Source organism: Manacus candei, unplaced genomic scaffold (genome assembly GCF_025592945.1).
Source record: "Manacus candei isolate 608988 ecotype Guabito, Panama unplaced genomic scaffold, ASM2559294v1 h1tg000026l, whole genome shotgun sequence".
In the NCBI taxonomy this organism is placed as follows: Eukaryota; Metazoa; Chordata; class Aves; order Passeriformes; family Pipridae; genus Manacus; species Manacus candei.
In genome coordinates, this window is record NW_026138074.1 from 3343914 (window position 1) to 3360420 (window position 16507).

At 41.0% G+C, this 16507-nt stretch overlaps 2 protein-coding genes across 4 annotated transcripts in view; both read left to right on the forward strand.

Moving 5' to 3' along the window:
- Window positions 1-3564, forward strand: part of CPNE4 (copine 4) — a 224071-nt gene extending 220507 nt beyond the window's left edge. For all 3 annotated transcript variants that reach the window (XM_051789115.1, XM_051789113.1, XM_051789112.1), the window contains exon 16: window positions 2953-3564. In XM_051789115.1, the coding sequence (XP_051645075.1) occupies window positions 2953-3084 (132 nt within the window). In that variant the 3' untranslated portion in view covers window positions 3085-3564. The remainder of the gene's footprint in view (window positions 1-2952) is intronic.
- Window positions 3565-9512: 5948 nt separating this feature from the next.
- MRPL3 (mitochondrial ribosomal protein L3) overlaps window positions 9513-16507 on the forward strand; it is a 28669-nt gene continuing 21674 nt past the window's right edge. Inside the window, exons 1-4 of the mRNA XM_051789119.1 lie at window positions 9513-9895; window positions 11822-12000; window positions 12854-12945; window positions 13767-13865. Of these exons, the coding sequence (XP_051645079.1) occupies window positions 9528-9895; window positions 11822-12000; window positions 12854-12945; window positions 13767-13865 (738 nt within the window). The 5' untranslated portion in view covers window positions 9513-9527. The remainder of the gene's footprint in view (window positions 9896-11821; window positions 12001-12853; window positions 12946-13766; window positions 13866-16507) is intronic.

Below are 16507 nucleotides of genomic sequence, written 5' to 3' on the forward strand. Positions count from 1 at the left end.
AGCCACTGCAAGGAACAATGTTTTGCACTATGCATTGTAATTAAAGATTAAGCATAGTGAAGCTACAGAAATGAACCAACAGTCAGCTGTGTTTGTAATACACACCAATAATAGACTCATGGGGATTATTTTCTTGCTGCTGACTGATCTGATTGTTGTGTATTAGCTATCAGTTGAGAACTATTCACCTGGAGATGCTTATTGCTAGGATGCTCTTCTAGCAGTTTAATAGTGGACAAAATGTTACAGTAAAACATTTATGCTCCATCTGTATTAAAAAGCCAGCAAAGGTAATCCTTACACAGCACAGATGAACTGGATCTGGATTTTAGCTCAGAAGTTACTGAGTCTACTTACTTATACAAATCTTGTTTTTGTACCATCTGGTCTAGAAATAAGAGTGCTTTACCACCACTAAAGTATGTAAGGTACAAATGGTCCAAATGCTCAGACAAGAAATCACCCCTAACCCTGTTTTTGGGATGCTCCCTGATAAAAAGAGCTCCAGAACCAACAGACATCACTGGCACAAGGAAATTCAGTAAAGCAACACTTGTCCATATTCAGACTGAAGCCCGGAGACAAGCCAGCTACCGCAGGGCAACTCTGCGTGGGGCCACACATTGCCTGTGAGCCAGCGGGCACAGTAAATGTTTTAGCTTAAACCTCAGTGAAAGGCTTTTTAGCTGAGGACTCCTCGAGTGGCAGTGATTCAGCTGTGCATCTGAGCCCTGACAGAGCCTATTCTGAAGGGCTGACCCTTTGTTCAGGAAGAATGGATATGGCGTCAGAAGAGAGAAGTGGTGAAGGGAGGAGGATGCAAAGAGGGGAGTGCCCATAACAACAGCCACTCCTGGCCCAATGTTCAGGCTTGAGCTACATATGAACTAGAGAAGCTGATGGCAGGCAAGTGCTCCTTCCAAGCATTTTTGAAGACAGAGCAGAGTGAAGTTTCCTGATTGCTACAGCCTGTGTGTGCAGGGATAGTCCAGGGCTCTTCCCTCACTCCCTGTTTCTACCCTTTATGTATTGTTGTATCTTTGGTAAAATAGCACAGATGCAGGCTAAGGTATGACATACCAGGAAGGAGATTTAAAACCCAGTAATTTTCAATAGCAATGTAGAAATAAGCCATTTGCCTGATTACAAAGGGTATATTCTGATGATTTTAGTTGGAATTAGATGACCTTTAAGGTCCCTTCCAACCCAAACCATTCTATGATTCTGTAAAGCAGGTTTAGGCAAGAATAGGGAAACTCTGGAAAACCATGTATTTCACTTTTCAGGATTAACACAAATGGGTTCTGTTACTGTGTTACACCTGAGAGCAGCAGCTGCACTGTCACACGAAGTATGCTCTATGCTTTGCCAGTTTGTTCATGCAGAAATGTTCCAGGCTGTTTTGCCTGCACAAATATTTTGGTATCAATGTCACAGTACGGAAATAGCAGTTCATTTTATTTGTTACTAATACCATACATGAGTCAAATTACAAAAAAACAAACAAACAAAAAAAACAAAACAAAACAAAACAAAAACAACAAAAAAACCCCAACCAAACCAAAAAATGACAAACTTCTGTTTCTGATTTTGCTACCAGTATCTTTATTTGATTTGTAGTATTGTAACATTTGATACTGGAATTTCTAATAGCCCTGGGGCTTTCTGCACCCCTGGATTAGTGTGTCTATGAATAGTTTAGATTCAATTTAAGACTCTGGAAGGATAAGAATCCCACCCCAGCAAACAGAATAGGTCAATAAACAGTAAATACAACTGCTTTGTGACAGGGTAGTTTTGAAACCTGGCTGGCAATATAACAAACAGTGAGGAGGAAAGTGTACATTAATTTGGAAAAAAGTACTTGGTGTGCAGAAGAAATGTCATCCAGCCACCAGCTGAGTTCCCATACATCGTCTGAGCTGCAGTCTGTGCTCTGTCTGGAGATAGATGTCAGTTTGAGAGGTTTAAATTAATGTGTTTAAATATTTGCATTTTTTACTGCATTTTTGTGGTGGGCTCAGAGGGGACATGGCTGAGCAGACTGGCTCCAGAGGACTTGGAACCAGCTCAGCCCAAACATTTGGAAACAAGCAAATCCAAAATCTGGGGCAAGTGGGTGCATGGGAGAACAGAAGTCCAGTTTTGTCACTGCTGAATTCAGGGGCTGAGGAAAATCCCTGCATCACATCCACAGACCCCTCTGCTTAAAATGAAGCCTTGCTGGGGTGTGAGGCAGCAAGTCTGTGTTGTCGATGGAGGGCATGGTTTCTCACTGCACTGAGGGGGAACCCTCCTCCCTGCCTGGAGTGAAAGTCAGTGGTCATCTCTGCATCCATCTCTACATTTTCAGGGTTATCAGTTCTTAAATTCTGGTTGTCACTCGCCATTTATATGTTGCAGTAAGAGCTTTAAAGCCTCCACAAAGCCTAGGATTGAAGCTTTCTTGTAACCATGGTTTAATTCCAATAAAGACAAAGTATTTTCATTGAATTAAAAAATTTCCCCAGCCATTAAAACACCACGCCAGACTCTGAAGAGCAGAATGGTGATGAAGGCCTCCCTTCCACTGTGATGTCCATTCATGTTCAGCTTCAAGCTCTGCATATTTCCTTGTTGAACACTGATGAAGTCTTTGCAGCCCTTTTTGTTGCGAATGGTGCTCTCTCAGAGTGCAGGGAAGTTCTGTTACGCTGAACTTAAATAGTCCAAACAGACCTGAAAAACATGCAGAGAACTTTTAGCTGTAGTGCACTTTCAGGCAGCCATAGCTGCATACCTAAATTGACTCATAAAATGAGTTTCAAGCAATAGTGCCTTTCACTTTGAGTCTTTTTGGCCTTCCATTTCTGTACCATAATCCTTGATCTCATGGCACCCACGCCTCTAAAACCCATGGCACTTCTATCAGAGAGCCACGTTAATGTTTGTGTTTTCTACCATTTCCTGCAGGCATCCCCAGCTGCTCTAGCAAAAAGCGTTTTGGCTGAAGTTCCAAACCAAGTCGTGGATTATTACAATGGCAAAGGGATAAAACCAAAATGTATGTCAGAGTACGAGTCTTCCAGGACACTAGCTCCATGAACCTGCCTGCACTCTTTTACAAAATTAAAAAAGAAAAATGCTACTGTCTACAACTCCTGTACTTAAAAATGAAACAAAACAAAAAAAATAGCACGTTTTGGTGATTTTTAACTAAAATAACCTTTTTCTTTTTTTTTTTTGCATGTGTAGCCTAAAGGCTTAAATCTGTTAAGCGGTTGTATTGTTGAAAACTTTTTATGAGAAAAAAAATCATGAAAAAAAAAGTGAACTCTTTACATTACAGCATGTCGCCTTGAAATAAAAAGTTATCTGTATCTGGTTTTTATACAGGTTTGTTGAAATTTTGCTATATTTCTTATCTTTACACTGTAAAGCATTTTGAAATATTTATTGAGAGTCATAGACAAAATGTCTTTGGTTTAATCTGCTAAGAACTGAGAGATTTTTCAAAATGGCAGATGCATGAACTGTATTTTGCATGTTTAAAATAAAAACAACACAGTTTTGCAGTTGTCTTTATTTCTCTCTCTGACACAAGGCTGCCTGCTTTCAACTTCCATATTCCAAAGACAGGGTAATAAAGTGTTTCAAGAGATACCTGACCTGAAGCATGGGCATTTCTGATGTTAGCAGCTTATACTATGGACACCAAACATGCCCGCTCAGCCTGGAGCCTGAGTAGTAATTTTTCAAAAGCGTGACACATCCAGCACTTATGGAGGGTTTGGACCACAGCAGTAAACAGGCTTGGAGGGCATGATCCATCAGCATTGCATGTCTTAGAATACGCCTACTTAATCCAAACTATCTGGCTGGCTTTCAAATGGGTTGTATTTTGGCTACTTTATAATGTCTTATGTTTGAGAATTCTTATTTTGTTTCATTTGTATTTTTTAATCTCACATCCAGTATACAACTTTGTGTGACATGTTTTCCAAAAGAAATTTTGCACAGCCTGATTTTGTGACAACTGGTGATTTGTAACTTCATCCTCACACAGATCACTTGTGTTTGAGAGAAAAACTGGTTTTGTACCAAAAGAATATTTAAGCTACCTGTTTTTTTTAAGGAAAAAAAGGACATACAATAACAAATTGGTAGTGGATTGATCTTTTAATTGAAATATTTCTGTATATAAATGAAGAAATGACATAAGTGTTATTTTTAGTGTTTGAATTTTGGCTTCTTCTTTTGCTGAAAATCAGTAGTGAAGAATGTGACTTGTTAAAAGCTAAGGATAAAATTTGACAAAAAAATAATTTGTGTGGGTCTGTCCAAAGGGCATGGCTTTGGACAAGTTATGCTCCTACCAAACTGAAAACATTCTGTTGCTAGTCCCAGAAGAAGCTGTTTTGGGCCAGTGCCGAATATTTTGGAAAACGTCCCCTGAGAGCAAGGGATTTTGTTTTAGAAATACATATTTTTAAATGAGTTTGCTGGTAATGTAGAACTCTAGCTCCCTGATTCTCCTTTAGAAGTAACTTCCATGGGATCAGCTTTGATTGAAGGTTTTGTACTATGAAATGAAGGCAGTGGGATAGCCAAGATACATGGGGCTGTCTCCCCAGCACATTCCGTTCTGCTCCATCTATATCCTGCAGTGTAATCACTCATGCTTACTAGTAAAGATTCCTTCAGCTGACCAGATATTGAACAGCAGCCAGTCATGGGTATAAGTTGTTTGGAGATGTCCTGACTGATAGATCTCAAATCCACACTTCCATGTAACGGCTGGCACTTCATGTGAGAGCTTCCCCTCCCTCTGTGGATGTATTTCATCTGGAAGCTACTGTGATCTTCCTTTATATCTCGTATACCACAAATCTTAGTTCTGGTCTACAACATCTCGAGTTTCTTACTCCCATTTCCCCCTTTCTTCTCTTTCCTTCCCTATTCTCAGAATGACCATTTCTGAGCCGTTAAAGCACATGACTGACAAATCAATGACTCCATGTTCTTTGCTCCTCCAATATATTACTTTGTAATCTTGGCCAAGTTGTTTAACTATTCTGCACCTCAGATTCCTCATCTGTAAAATGAAGGTCACTGCCATGTATTCATAAATATCTCACAATAATACTGGGGGACTTCAATATTTGAAAAGTGATTTGAGATCCTGAGAGGCATGATGGTGCTCTCACCATCTAAAGAGTGTTACTTTACCCTGGGATGTGCATTTAGGGATGTAATGCACAGCCACAGAAGGGTTAAGCCTCTTTTTTATTATTTGCCAGGCTGTGAAAGTAAATGAAAGCTTTCAGCAAGGAAAAATTAGGAATCAGATAAATTGTTCTTCTGGTACATATGATCTTTGACTAAACTGATTTTTGAAGTGTTTATGGTTACACAGAATTGGGCAGTTACAGCTCTTCATTAGCAGAGGTGTTACAAGGTGCTTCTATAATGTAGCATCACATAAAACACAGAGATCAACAGGTTATTGTATGCTAAGCTGTATAAACCATCAGTCATTTTGATGTGTGTAGTTGGTCTCTATAAGTGCCTCAAGAGAATCCCAGTTGCTGCAGATCTTTCTGTTTACTTCACACAATCCTGATTATAAATGTTGTCTGCTTAAAAACAAATCATTATCAGTGGTTAACATTGGTCAGCAATTCCATATCAGCCCTCCAGGTATTTGAAGAGACACCTCCACAATATTGAAAAATCAATTAGAAATCTCCTTCAATCTGTACAGATCTCAGCATGTCAAACAATCATGTAATAGTGTGGTGAGTTGGTATAGGATGCACAGAAGACAAAACTAGCCATATGGTAAAAGCTTTCTAATGAGGCTTTGAATGTTATTTTCATTGCTCCAAGCTACTCTGTGCAATAAAATAGTATGGACTTTTTGCAGGGTAATATCATTAAGTATATGAATATACCTCTGAAAAAGCATATTTTTCTCCTGTATTATCTACTTAGGGTTTTCACAAGGTGATTCTGCCTTTAGGCTGAACTGCCATCAGTTTCTCCTGCAGATTTTTTAGTGCAAACTTAAACTTCTACTGCCTTTTGATGGATTGTTTTAAATTCTGAAAACTCCTTTAAAATAAATTATATCTTGTCCTTTAGAGATAATTGATTATCTAAAATATCTTCTCTGCCAACTGTAATCCTGCCTTCTTTTTTACTGTCTCTCAAACCCAATTCAAAATCCAGTCTCTCAAATCCAATTCAAAGTCCCAGAAAACCCAAAGATATTCATAAACCCTATTATCCCAAAATTCATTAACATCTATTATTCTTGAGCCAGATACTGAACTGAGTTGTATCTTTGGTTTTTAGGGGAAACTAAGTCTACAACAATTTTTAAAAAGCAGTTATACACTGCCAAGTGCTTATTACCCTAAGGAAAAATCTATCCGTGTGAAGTTCTTACCATGATAAGCAATACAGTGTTCTACAGAATTTGATGAAAGAGTCTACAAGTATGAAAGAAAAACAAAATTATAATACTAGTATTGTTTTAAAACATCTTTTAAACAGTCTCCATATATCAAAAGTACATAAGTGATGACAGCTAAAAGGTTTAAAGTTTGATCTGTTAGAGACCTGCAGCAGGCAGTGAAGAACAGTGGTCTAAGCCAAGTCTTGCTGCAGGTTGCAGAGGTGATATTCCAACAAACACATGGGTGAAAGGCTCTAGTTCTGTGCAGATTTGTGTGACAAAAGCCCTGCAGCTCTGCAATATTCAACTGCATCCCTCAGGTTTACCCACACACCAAATATTCTGATAGAACAGCGTGTGGTTTAAGTGAGCTTCATTATTGCACTAAGTTCTTTGATGGTGAGTTAAACAGAGCTACCTCCTTCAGTCTGGCTCTGTGGCTGCTCAAACAAGTCATGGCTAACTCCCAGAAAGAATTCGTTATTCAGATTGATATTCCTCACCTGGGACTATGGGTCTTTCAGTCATAACTCCTATGTAAATCTAAACATATGTCCAGTCTTTCTGGCATGAAGGAGTTACTAGACAAACTCCCTTTACTCCTAAGTAGCATGGACATTTCAGTCACAAAGCATTGGTACATTTACATTCACTTTTATTTTTAATAGGAAGGATAAGCCAGCTGATTCCTAGCACAGGTTTACACTTTTCAGGTTGGTTTTTTTCCTTTATTTATGGGAAGTGCCATTTTGCCCCAAGGAATATAGAGTTTATATCACCATTCATCCGTCACTCATAGGTCTTACTTGTATGTGCAGTCCTGGGCTGAAGAATTGAACTACACAAGAGGCAATTTCAGCAATTAGAGCTATATGAGCGATAATAGTCAGCCCAGCTGCACATTTTCTTGCAGCATTCACTGCAAACCATCAATGGGCTGCATGCCCACCCCCTCTTTTCTCTTTTTTCCAATTTCCTTGCAGAGCTGGGGAGATCCTCCAAAGTGATCAGGTGAAACCTAGGTGACCTCTCTCCTGGGAAGGCTGCCAGTCCAAAAGTGTTTCCATTTCCTCATTCCTGCCATTATGAGGACTACCCAAGGCAGCAGACTGGGGGGGAAGGTTATTTTCTAATGTTTCATTCTCTTCTTTCCTTCCAAAAACGTGCTAGTCATTTCAACTGCTTTGCAGAAAGTCTTTTACTGTTGTGTTCAGGAGACACTTAAATTCTTGTTCCACTGATTAGAGCAAGCAGTTTGCCATCTGATTGCATTCAGAGTTGCAGTCATCTTGCTACACCCACTCCCCCCTACACACACAAAGTTCATGCCTCTTTAACATCATGAAAAGCTACATGCACCAAAAAAAAAAAAAAAAAAAATCATTTGATTTTACATAATATTAAAAAGGAGAAAAGTACAGCACTAAAACTTATTTCTCCAAAATGTATGTTTGCCCATGTATTGCTTTCCAGCTTACTGGTGCATGAAATCCTGCGTCACCTCAGCTGTGCAGCACGCTACATGAGAAAAGCATTATGCTGTGGCAACAAGGCTAGCTTCAGGTGAGAGCATCAAGGGGAGCCCTCTTCTCTGGCTGGGAACATCTGTCATGGCTTGGCAAATCACTTAATCTTGCTGTGTGCCTTGCTTCCACATCTTTAAAATGGAAGCAAATAGCATTTTGCTACTTCCTGGGGACTTTGGTGGGGTAAGGACTGTTGTGGGTTGTCACAGTGCTTACAAATTGGGAGTTAACACCTTTATCATTTTTAGGTTCATTCTTCCCCCTGATACAGAGTGGCAGCATAAGCTAGTGATGGACCCCATTAGAAAACACATCTGCATTAAATTTAGCAACATCCCTGTTGCTGTTCTTAATGCCAGAGAGAGAGTAAAAAGATGCAGTGATCACTGTGATAGTGGAGATGACAACCTCAGAGAGGAAATATCCATTGAACTGTGAACTTGGGAGATGCATTTCTGAACACACTATGTGTTTATGTCTTAAAATGACAAGAAGTAAACATGGGACAAGGGATGTTTATGTAGGCTGCTGGTAGTTTTCTGGATCACATTTTTGGGTGTGAACTGCAAAATTCTGCTCAGTTAACCACTGAGAGGTGCATACAGCCTCTCTCGGATCTGGTTAGCTGGCCACAAGCCTCAAGTGCAACACACACACACACACATACACACACACACATACACACACACAGAGCACAGTGGGGGAGAAGAGGAGGTAGCAGGGTAAAGAGAAACCATAACAGATATCAGCTGACCACACTGAACACTCATGTGTCTTTAAAAAAAGAGACTTCTATTGAAACTGAAAGGGAATCTTGTGTTCATACCCCTTCACTATCCTACCAGCCGGAATGTCATCGCTGTGCCTGGCTGCCCAGAAACCTGCTGCCTGAGCCACCCACTTTACCAGTACCTTTCACTGGCTACAATATTAAATTTACTTCTGTAAATGTGGCCCTCCCCCTTATGTGGCCTCCACTCGCATGGAGCACAGAGAATCATTGAGTCATAGAATCATTAAGGTTGGGAAAGACCTCCAACATCATTGAGTCAACCCAGCACTGACAGGTCCACCACTAAACCACGTCCTTAAGTGCCACATCTACATGGTTTTTGAACACTTCCAGGGATAGTGATTCCACCACTTCTCTAGGCAGGCTTGACCACCCTTTCCATGAAGAAATTTTTCCCAATATCCAACCTTAACTTCCCCTGGCACAGCCTGAGGCCCATTTCGTCTTGTCCTGTCACTTGTTACCTGGGAGAAAACACATGAATCTGCTAAGCTCCATACCTCATAGCTATTTGACAAAGCAGAGACGCTTTAACCCAGACACCCCCAAACATCTGCTCAACACCTGGGTAATGCAGGAAGGTTTTGAGTCCATGTTCCTGCAACCCTGTGTGGCCAAGTGGTGCTCACCAGCAGTAAAACTCCACCTGCCGCTGGCACTTTCCCCTTATTGACACTTATTTGCTGGATTTCACTGGCTCGCTGAAGGAATTCAGGCACAGGAGCAATGGTAGGGACGGAAAGGTTGGGGCGGGGGGCAAAGGGTGCCTATGGCTATTTCTGCACGTCTTCATCCGTCACCCTCTCGGGTGAGCTGTTCCCCCCGGCTCAGAACAGCCCCATCCGCCACGGGTGCTGCATCCCTTATGGGAAGCCGCTGGAGCCAGCCGTGTGGGGGAGAGAATGACGCACGACTACGACTTTGGGCTGTTTCGGGAGTTTTTACGTTAACTCTCGAGCTCCCCGCCTGCGCGGGCCGGAACCTTCAGTTCGGGGCAGCACGGAAGGTTTGCAGCGCCGTACGCGGAAGGCGACGGCGGCCCCGCCCCGGTGTCGGCATGGCGGGCTGGGGGAGGCTGGCGAGGCTCGGCGGGCGGCTCTGGGCGGCCGCGGCGGCGCCGAGGGTTCCCGGCCACAGGTAGCGGCAGGGCTGGGAGGGGAAGGGGCTTCTGCGGAGGTGGGGCGCGGGGCGGGAGCGGCGGGAGGAGCGGGGGCTGAGCGTGGCTCGGCCTCTATCGCAGCCCAGAGGTGAGGAGCTCCTCGGCGGCCCTTTGCCCTCGATGGCGTCTTGGGTCGCCACTCCTTGGAGAGGCCTCTTTGTGCAGCCTGCTGCCACTGCTTTGCGAGTGGTGGTGCTCCGGGTTACTGCTGGAGCCCTTCAGCCTTAGAAATGCCCCCAGCCTGTGTGGGGGTTCTGGCAGGACAGGCACGTTTACATCCAGAGCATCTTTGCTGCATAGTGAGCGACTTGACCTGCTGTGTTTTGGGTCGCCTTGGCCTGGCCCTGTGCGGTCACTGCTTGTGTCGTTAAACACTCCACCTCATTGTCCTTGCAGAGAACTGGGGAGCATTGTGGCTTTTCTGAGCCCTCACAGAAATTAAGGCAGGACCCTGAACTGTTTAGCGGTGAGTGTAGAACCAGAGATTATTGGGGCTGGAAGGGAGCTGAGCAGCTCAGTTCAAAGCTGAGGTCTAGCTTCCTTCTCACAGTGTGGCCAGCTCTGAGGTTAGACCGTGTTGCACAGGGCTTTCTGGTTTGGGGCCTTGAGAGCCTCTAAGGACAGAGACTGCACAGCCTCTCTGTTTGATTGTCTTCAGGCAAAACACTTTTTCCATACGTCAAATCAGAATCCCCTTTTCAGTTTGTACCCCTTCACTCATTCTTCTACATGCACCTCAGTAAATATCACCTGCTTCTGTCTTGTCAGTGACTTTCTCACAGGCTTTGGAAAGCTGCTGTCAGGTCCACTCTAGGCCACCTCTTTTCCAGACTAAACCAAACCCAGTTACCTCACTTCTTCTGGTAGGGCAGGTGCTCCAGCCCCTGGTATTTTTGTATAGCACAGCTGGATTCACTCATTTGTAAACATCCCATTTGTACTGGGGACCTGAAACTGGATTTAGTATTGCAGATGTGGTCTATTTGGAGTGCTGAGGAAAGGGTAAGTGCTTGCCTTGATCTCTTGACTGTGCTTCTGTTGATGAAGTCCAGGCTGCTGTTAGTCTTCATTGCTGTGAGGAGCCTGCTGGCTCCCTGTTTACCTTTTTGCCCCCAGGACCTTCCAGGTCCTTGGCCTACTGGGGAGCAGCTCTGCTGAAGTCACAGCCTGTACTCTCGCAAGAGGTTATTCCATCCCAGTTGTGGATGGGACTGTGCATTTCTCCCTTATGAATTTCTTTGGGTTCCTCATCAGCTTGTCTCTCTGACTGGCAGAGGGACACCCTTGAGCATCATCCACTGCTCCCTTCAAACTTAAGAAGGGTGCACTCATCCCCTCTTACAGGTCATTGATAAAGATATTAAATAGGACAAATCCCTGAATAGACACTTGAGAAACTCTGTTTGTAACTGGCCTTCTAATAGAGTCCAAACCACTAGCCATGGCTCTTTCAGTCAGCTGATCCAGCCAGGTTTTTGCCCATCTGATAGCCCACCCATCCATGCCATAATATCCCAGCTTGGATAGAAAGATACCACAGGAGATGGTGTTAGAAAGGCTTGCTAAAGTTAAAGACACCCACTGCTATCTTCTCATTCATGAATCTTAGCTTTTTTTTATCATAAGGAGTGGTTGTTTTTTTGTTGTTGCTTGCTCCCCTTTGGTGCACTTTATAATACTTCAAAAGTTAGATGAAAACATGGCAAAGAATTAGGTGGTTTTGGTCATGAGTGTCCAGTTTGAGTGATGGTGATTGACTACCTTGGTAGTATGATTTTGGTCTTTATGACTGTATGCTGTGTCAGGTAATGATTTGTGTTATTCATTACATTGCAAACATACGTGTCACAAGACATTATTTGAACTGATAAGACACTTAAAACTTTTTTCCCACCACTGGAAAGGGGACAGCTGGGCTTTCTAGTCAGGCACACTAATAGTGCAACGTGGTGGCACGAGCATCTTTCTGAAGAGAATGTGGAGTTCCTGAAGAAAATAACTGCGGAGGAATACAAAGCTCAGACAGCCAGCAAGCTCTGCCCTCTGAAAGATGAGCCTTGGCCACTGAATGAGTGGACACCAGGTGAGAAAGTATCTCTTCTGAAATACCAAACTCGTGCTGAAATTATTACTGTTGTGTTGTTGCATTCAGTAACATCAGGATTGTGCCTTGTAAAGTATTCTCCTTTTTACTTTTACATCAATCATTCAATACATTTAGTAAATAAGTAAATGTAATACATCAGTTCTCTAAAAAGCATTCAAAATATTACATGGTGTTAAGAACTCTTAGTTTTTAGTCTATATCAGCACTTGGCCTATCTGACTGCTGTGCAATGACGAGATAATAAAGTAAAAATTTGTCAAAAAAGACTCCTTAGAATATAAAGTATATGACCTTGAAAACGTTCTTGTAAATACTACTGGACTCTGAAGAAAAAGTGTGGTATATAATACATCCCACTTCTGTGATTCCAAAGTTTTATGGTCTGGAACACAGTATTAAGTTTTTGAGCCTCCAAAAGGGTCACGTCATTTGGGTGGCAGACTTGACATGTTGCCTTTGCTATACAGATTTGCAAAGATTGGGTGGGAGGAACCTCTTACAGTAAACTTTTCAATAGTTAGCTTGACTCTAAAATATGGGTGTTGTATTTAAAAAAAAATTAAGGGAGTCTGAAGTATTGGTTCTTTTAATGGGGAACTGGTTGCATGTTCTATCAAACACAACTGGAACAGATAGAACTTCACTGCTAGTGGGATTAAAAACAATTAACAAGTTATTCTCAGCCTACTCACAGGGAGTCAGTGAAGTTTTCTCTCCTTCACCTCCTTAGGAAAGATCAGAGTTAATGAATGGGATTTTGCAAGTTATGAAATGAACCCTTTCAAAGATTAAGTATGGAGTTGCATTCCTGTTCTGTTTTAATCTACAGATTCCATCAGAGTTGGTGTTGTTGCAGTAAAACTGGGAATGATGCCAATATGGACGAAGTCAGGAAAAAAACATGCCGTCACATTACTTAAGGTGAAATAAATCATAATGAATTTCATCTCCTGTCCTGTGTTCAGATCGTTAGCCAGACATTTCAGTCAAAAGTGAAAGTTATTACTTGTACAGAGTAGGAAATCCCAAAAGAAAGGAAAGGCTTCTTTTGGTCGTGGGTAGTACACCATGCCCACTCTGTTTATATCCAGAACTTTCTGGGAGCAGTCTGCCTTCTGCCTCAGCTATTCGGGTGCTGCAGAGCTGTGAGCAGTGTTACCTAGGTGAGGCAACATAAAGCTGGGGTTAACTACCTCACGTAACTTTTTTTATTTTGCCACCTGCAGGTACTTTGGGATTAGTTTCACCTTGGTTTCTGAGCCTTTGTAGCCCTGAAGCTGCTTCTTCATATTCTCTGGCAGCTACTGTTGTCATGAAGCCTTTTGCTCACGTGTTGCTGCTGTATGATGAACCAGTGCCATGAAGGACATCAGGTTTGCAGGGCAAAAGAGCAGGAGTCTAAAATGTCAGCTCTTACTGTATGCTTTGCAAGCTTACAGAAGGGATTTTGCAGATATTGCATGCAAAAGATGACTATGAAAGATTATTTGATTTCTAGAGCATTTATGAAAATAGTTTGCATTCTACTAATATTTTTTTCCTAAAATCAGTCTTTAGTTGATTGGTAAAAGAATGTCTACAGTGAAAAAGTAACAAACACTACGACTTACTATTTGTAAACTGTATCTTCTGTTATGAAAACAGAGACTGACTTAATTTCACTTGTTTTAATAATCTCTTACTATCGTCTTAAAGCACACACATCTGCTTATACTCAAATAAACACTTTTCCTTTTCTTAAGGTGCAAGATTGTCATGTTTTAAGATACGTTTCAAAGGAAGATTCGGGTGGAAAAACAGCTAAGCTGCTTGTTGGAGGCAAAAACGTATCTCCTTTTTCTGTAAGTGAACCACTCTGGGTGCTACTGTTAGAATAGTTGTTTCTGTTGTCCTTGCAATATGAAAGTAGCATAGGTAGACTTCTCTGAAAGATTGACAGACTTGATTGTGCTTTGGAACAGATCTTTTGTCGCATTCACCTTGCTTATTTCCTAACTGTAAATTCTTGGTTAAGAGAATAGCAAGAAGAATTTTTGAAAGTTTTGCCTCTTGATTCTCTAGGAAAGATGTGGGTTTAGGAAGTTGCTTTGATGTGCAGTGTCCTATGCTGGTGAAAGGGTCTGAAGGACTATTAGTAGCGTAGAAACATATGTTCACCATGTCTGTGGAGGTGCAATTAAGATGAGAACTGCAAGATGCACACTTTAGTGGCCTGTTGTAAACTTACCCAACTTGTTTGGATGTTTAGAAGATTTTGTTCTCTAGCTTATTCTTCCGTACTGTTTTATTAGGTGTAGTTGTAATTTTTCCACATGTCTGTTGACATTGTTTAATTTGCCTATAGTTTTACTGATGAGTAAGTTTAAGACTTAAATTTTCAAAAAGATAGCTTCATGGTAATAGCTCATCAAGAGCTGTAGCAAAACCACTCATTCAGACACTCCAGTTTCCTGGTGTGGAATTCCCAGATACCTTCAGTGGTTAAAGTTGTCTAGCAGAGCTGTCATTTCTAAGGAGGAAATTTGAGTTATAGATCAAGGTAGGAACAAAGCTTTCTGTCAAAGGATTGCAATTTCTGTGATCCGTTATTTCTGTAAAATGCCATTTTTCACTTCTTAAAGTGTCCTGACACTCATTTGTCTGATTTAGTCAAGTAAAAAATATCCAGGGCTCATGACCACTAAGCAGATAATCTCAGCTGATCGTGGCTTTTTGAGGACATGGATTTCACTTTTTCAAACTGACAGTTGTCCCAGAGCCTCAAAATTAATCTGTGTACTTGTTTCTGCTTTACCAGAGGTGAGGGAAGAAGGAGCCTTTTAATTTGCTAAACCTGTTGGCCTTTATAGTATATTCTACTGATTTTGAGCAGGCTGATACTTTAAGGTACCTCTCTGGTATTCAGTGGGTTTATGCCATGTTTCACCATTGCTGCTTGTAGTTTCAGGTGTCTGTCCTGTCACTTTAGTCCATTTCCACTTTCCAGATGTGACATTTTTCCTGGAAAAATGACAGCTCTGTTTTTTCTTTCATGTTACTTTGGTCTAAGACATGCAAGAACTATGTGAATAAAAATTTTCAAGTTGTATTTTGCACATTAGACTCCTTACAGTTGATCTTCTTCTCAAGTAGATGATGTTACCAGTAATTCAGTATGTTGTCAGAGTAATAACATGTGGGAAGTAAGGAGGTATAAAGAAAATCTCTGTTTAAATAGCTCCTATGAACTAAGAAAATTTCTTCAAAGGTGAACTACGTGAAAGGTCGACTCAAGGACATTTTAGTAGTGTGAGTTATGTTAATGACTCTCTCTGGGCAAAACTTTTCCCAAGTTAGCTTCAATTAATTTGATTGAACTTAGATTCATTTTAATACAAAGTTAATTAAATATCCTTAGATCGATCTGTGATGAAGGCCTGGCCTGAGACTGAACTGTGTATTATGATTATACTGAGCTCTGTATTATTGTTGTTGTTATCATCATTGTCATAGTATAAACTAGGTAATTCCTAAGGAAGAATTTGGCATGCTGATTCTGAGCAATTTTGCTTGTTGAGGTACTAACAAATGAGGTATTTCTGTGGTTTAGCTGCAAGTTTGAATCACTGCTCTGCTACGTTTATCAGCCTTTTTATGTGTTTCTTTTCTCTTTGGAATGTTGAAAGTGAGAATTAAAAGAAGGGTAAATGATACTGTATTGTATTAGCATAAGCAATTTATCTTCTGTTAGTTCCTCATAGGAACATCTGTCTTCCTCAGATTCCTCACAGCTTCTGATTTTTAATGAGTTCAAACAAAAGATTCCCTCAGTAATTTTACTAACAAAGAATTTTCTGTATTTCTTTTGAGTGTCAAATTGCTTAAAAGCTGATAAGGAATATTGCACTTTTAGCAAGATATTTTTTTTTTCCTTTTTAGCTTGATATATGTCACTCTGCTACAAGTGAAGAGATTTTTCATGATTTTTTAATGCAAACTATTTTCAAATGTACAGCTCTGACAGTGTTCTAACATTTTTTGGTCAAAATATTTTATATGCTTCCCATAAGTGAGGGCATATTGATCATTTTCCTATAATACTGGAAGATATCATTGGTGTTTTTAAAAGTTTAGAACATCTCAGAATTCACTCAATATTGCTTTTTAGGAAGGCTTTGTAAAGACTGCAGTGTTTTGTTTGTAAAAGTACATCTCTCTGACTCAACTGTTGTTGCAGTAGAACAGTGCAAGGCTATAACCTTGAGTAGGACTTGAGATATAAGTGAATTTTACCCTTTGGCTTCACTGTGCTTTTCTTCAGCTGTGGTAGCACAGGGCTCCCCTTGCTGTAGCTTAAGGCAGCAGTTTCACATAACAGTGGAAGTAAAGGATTCATGTACAGGCACTTAGTAGAAAGGCCATATCTTTATTTTTAATTCTCACATATGGTTCTACAGATTAAAACAGTTGTCCTCCATTGATGCCTCAAATATTCGTGGTCTTA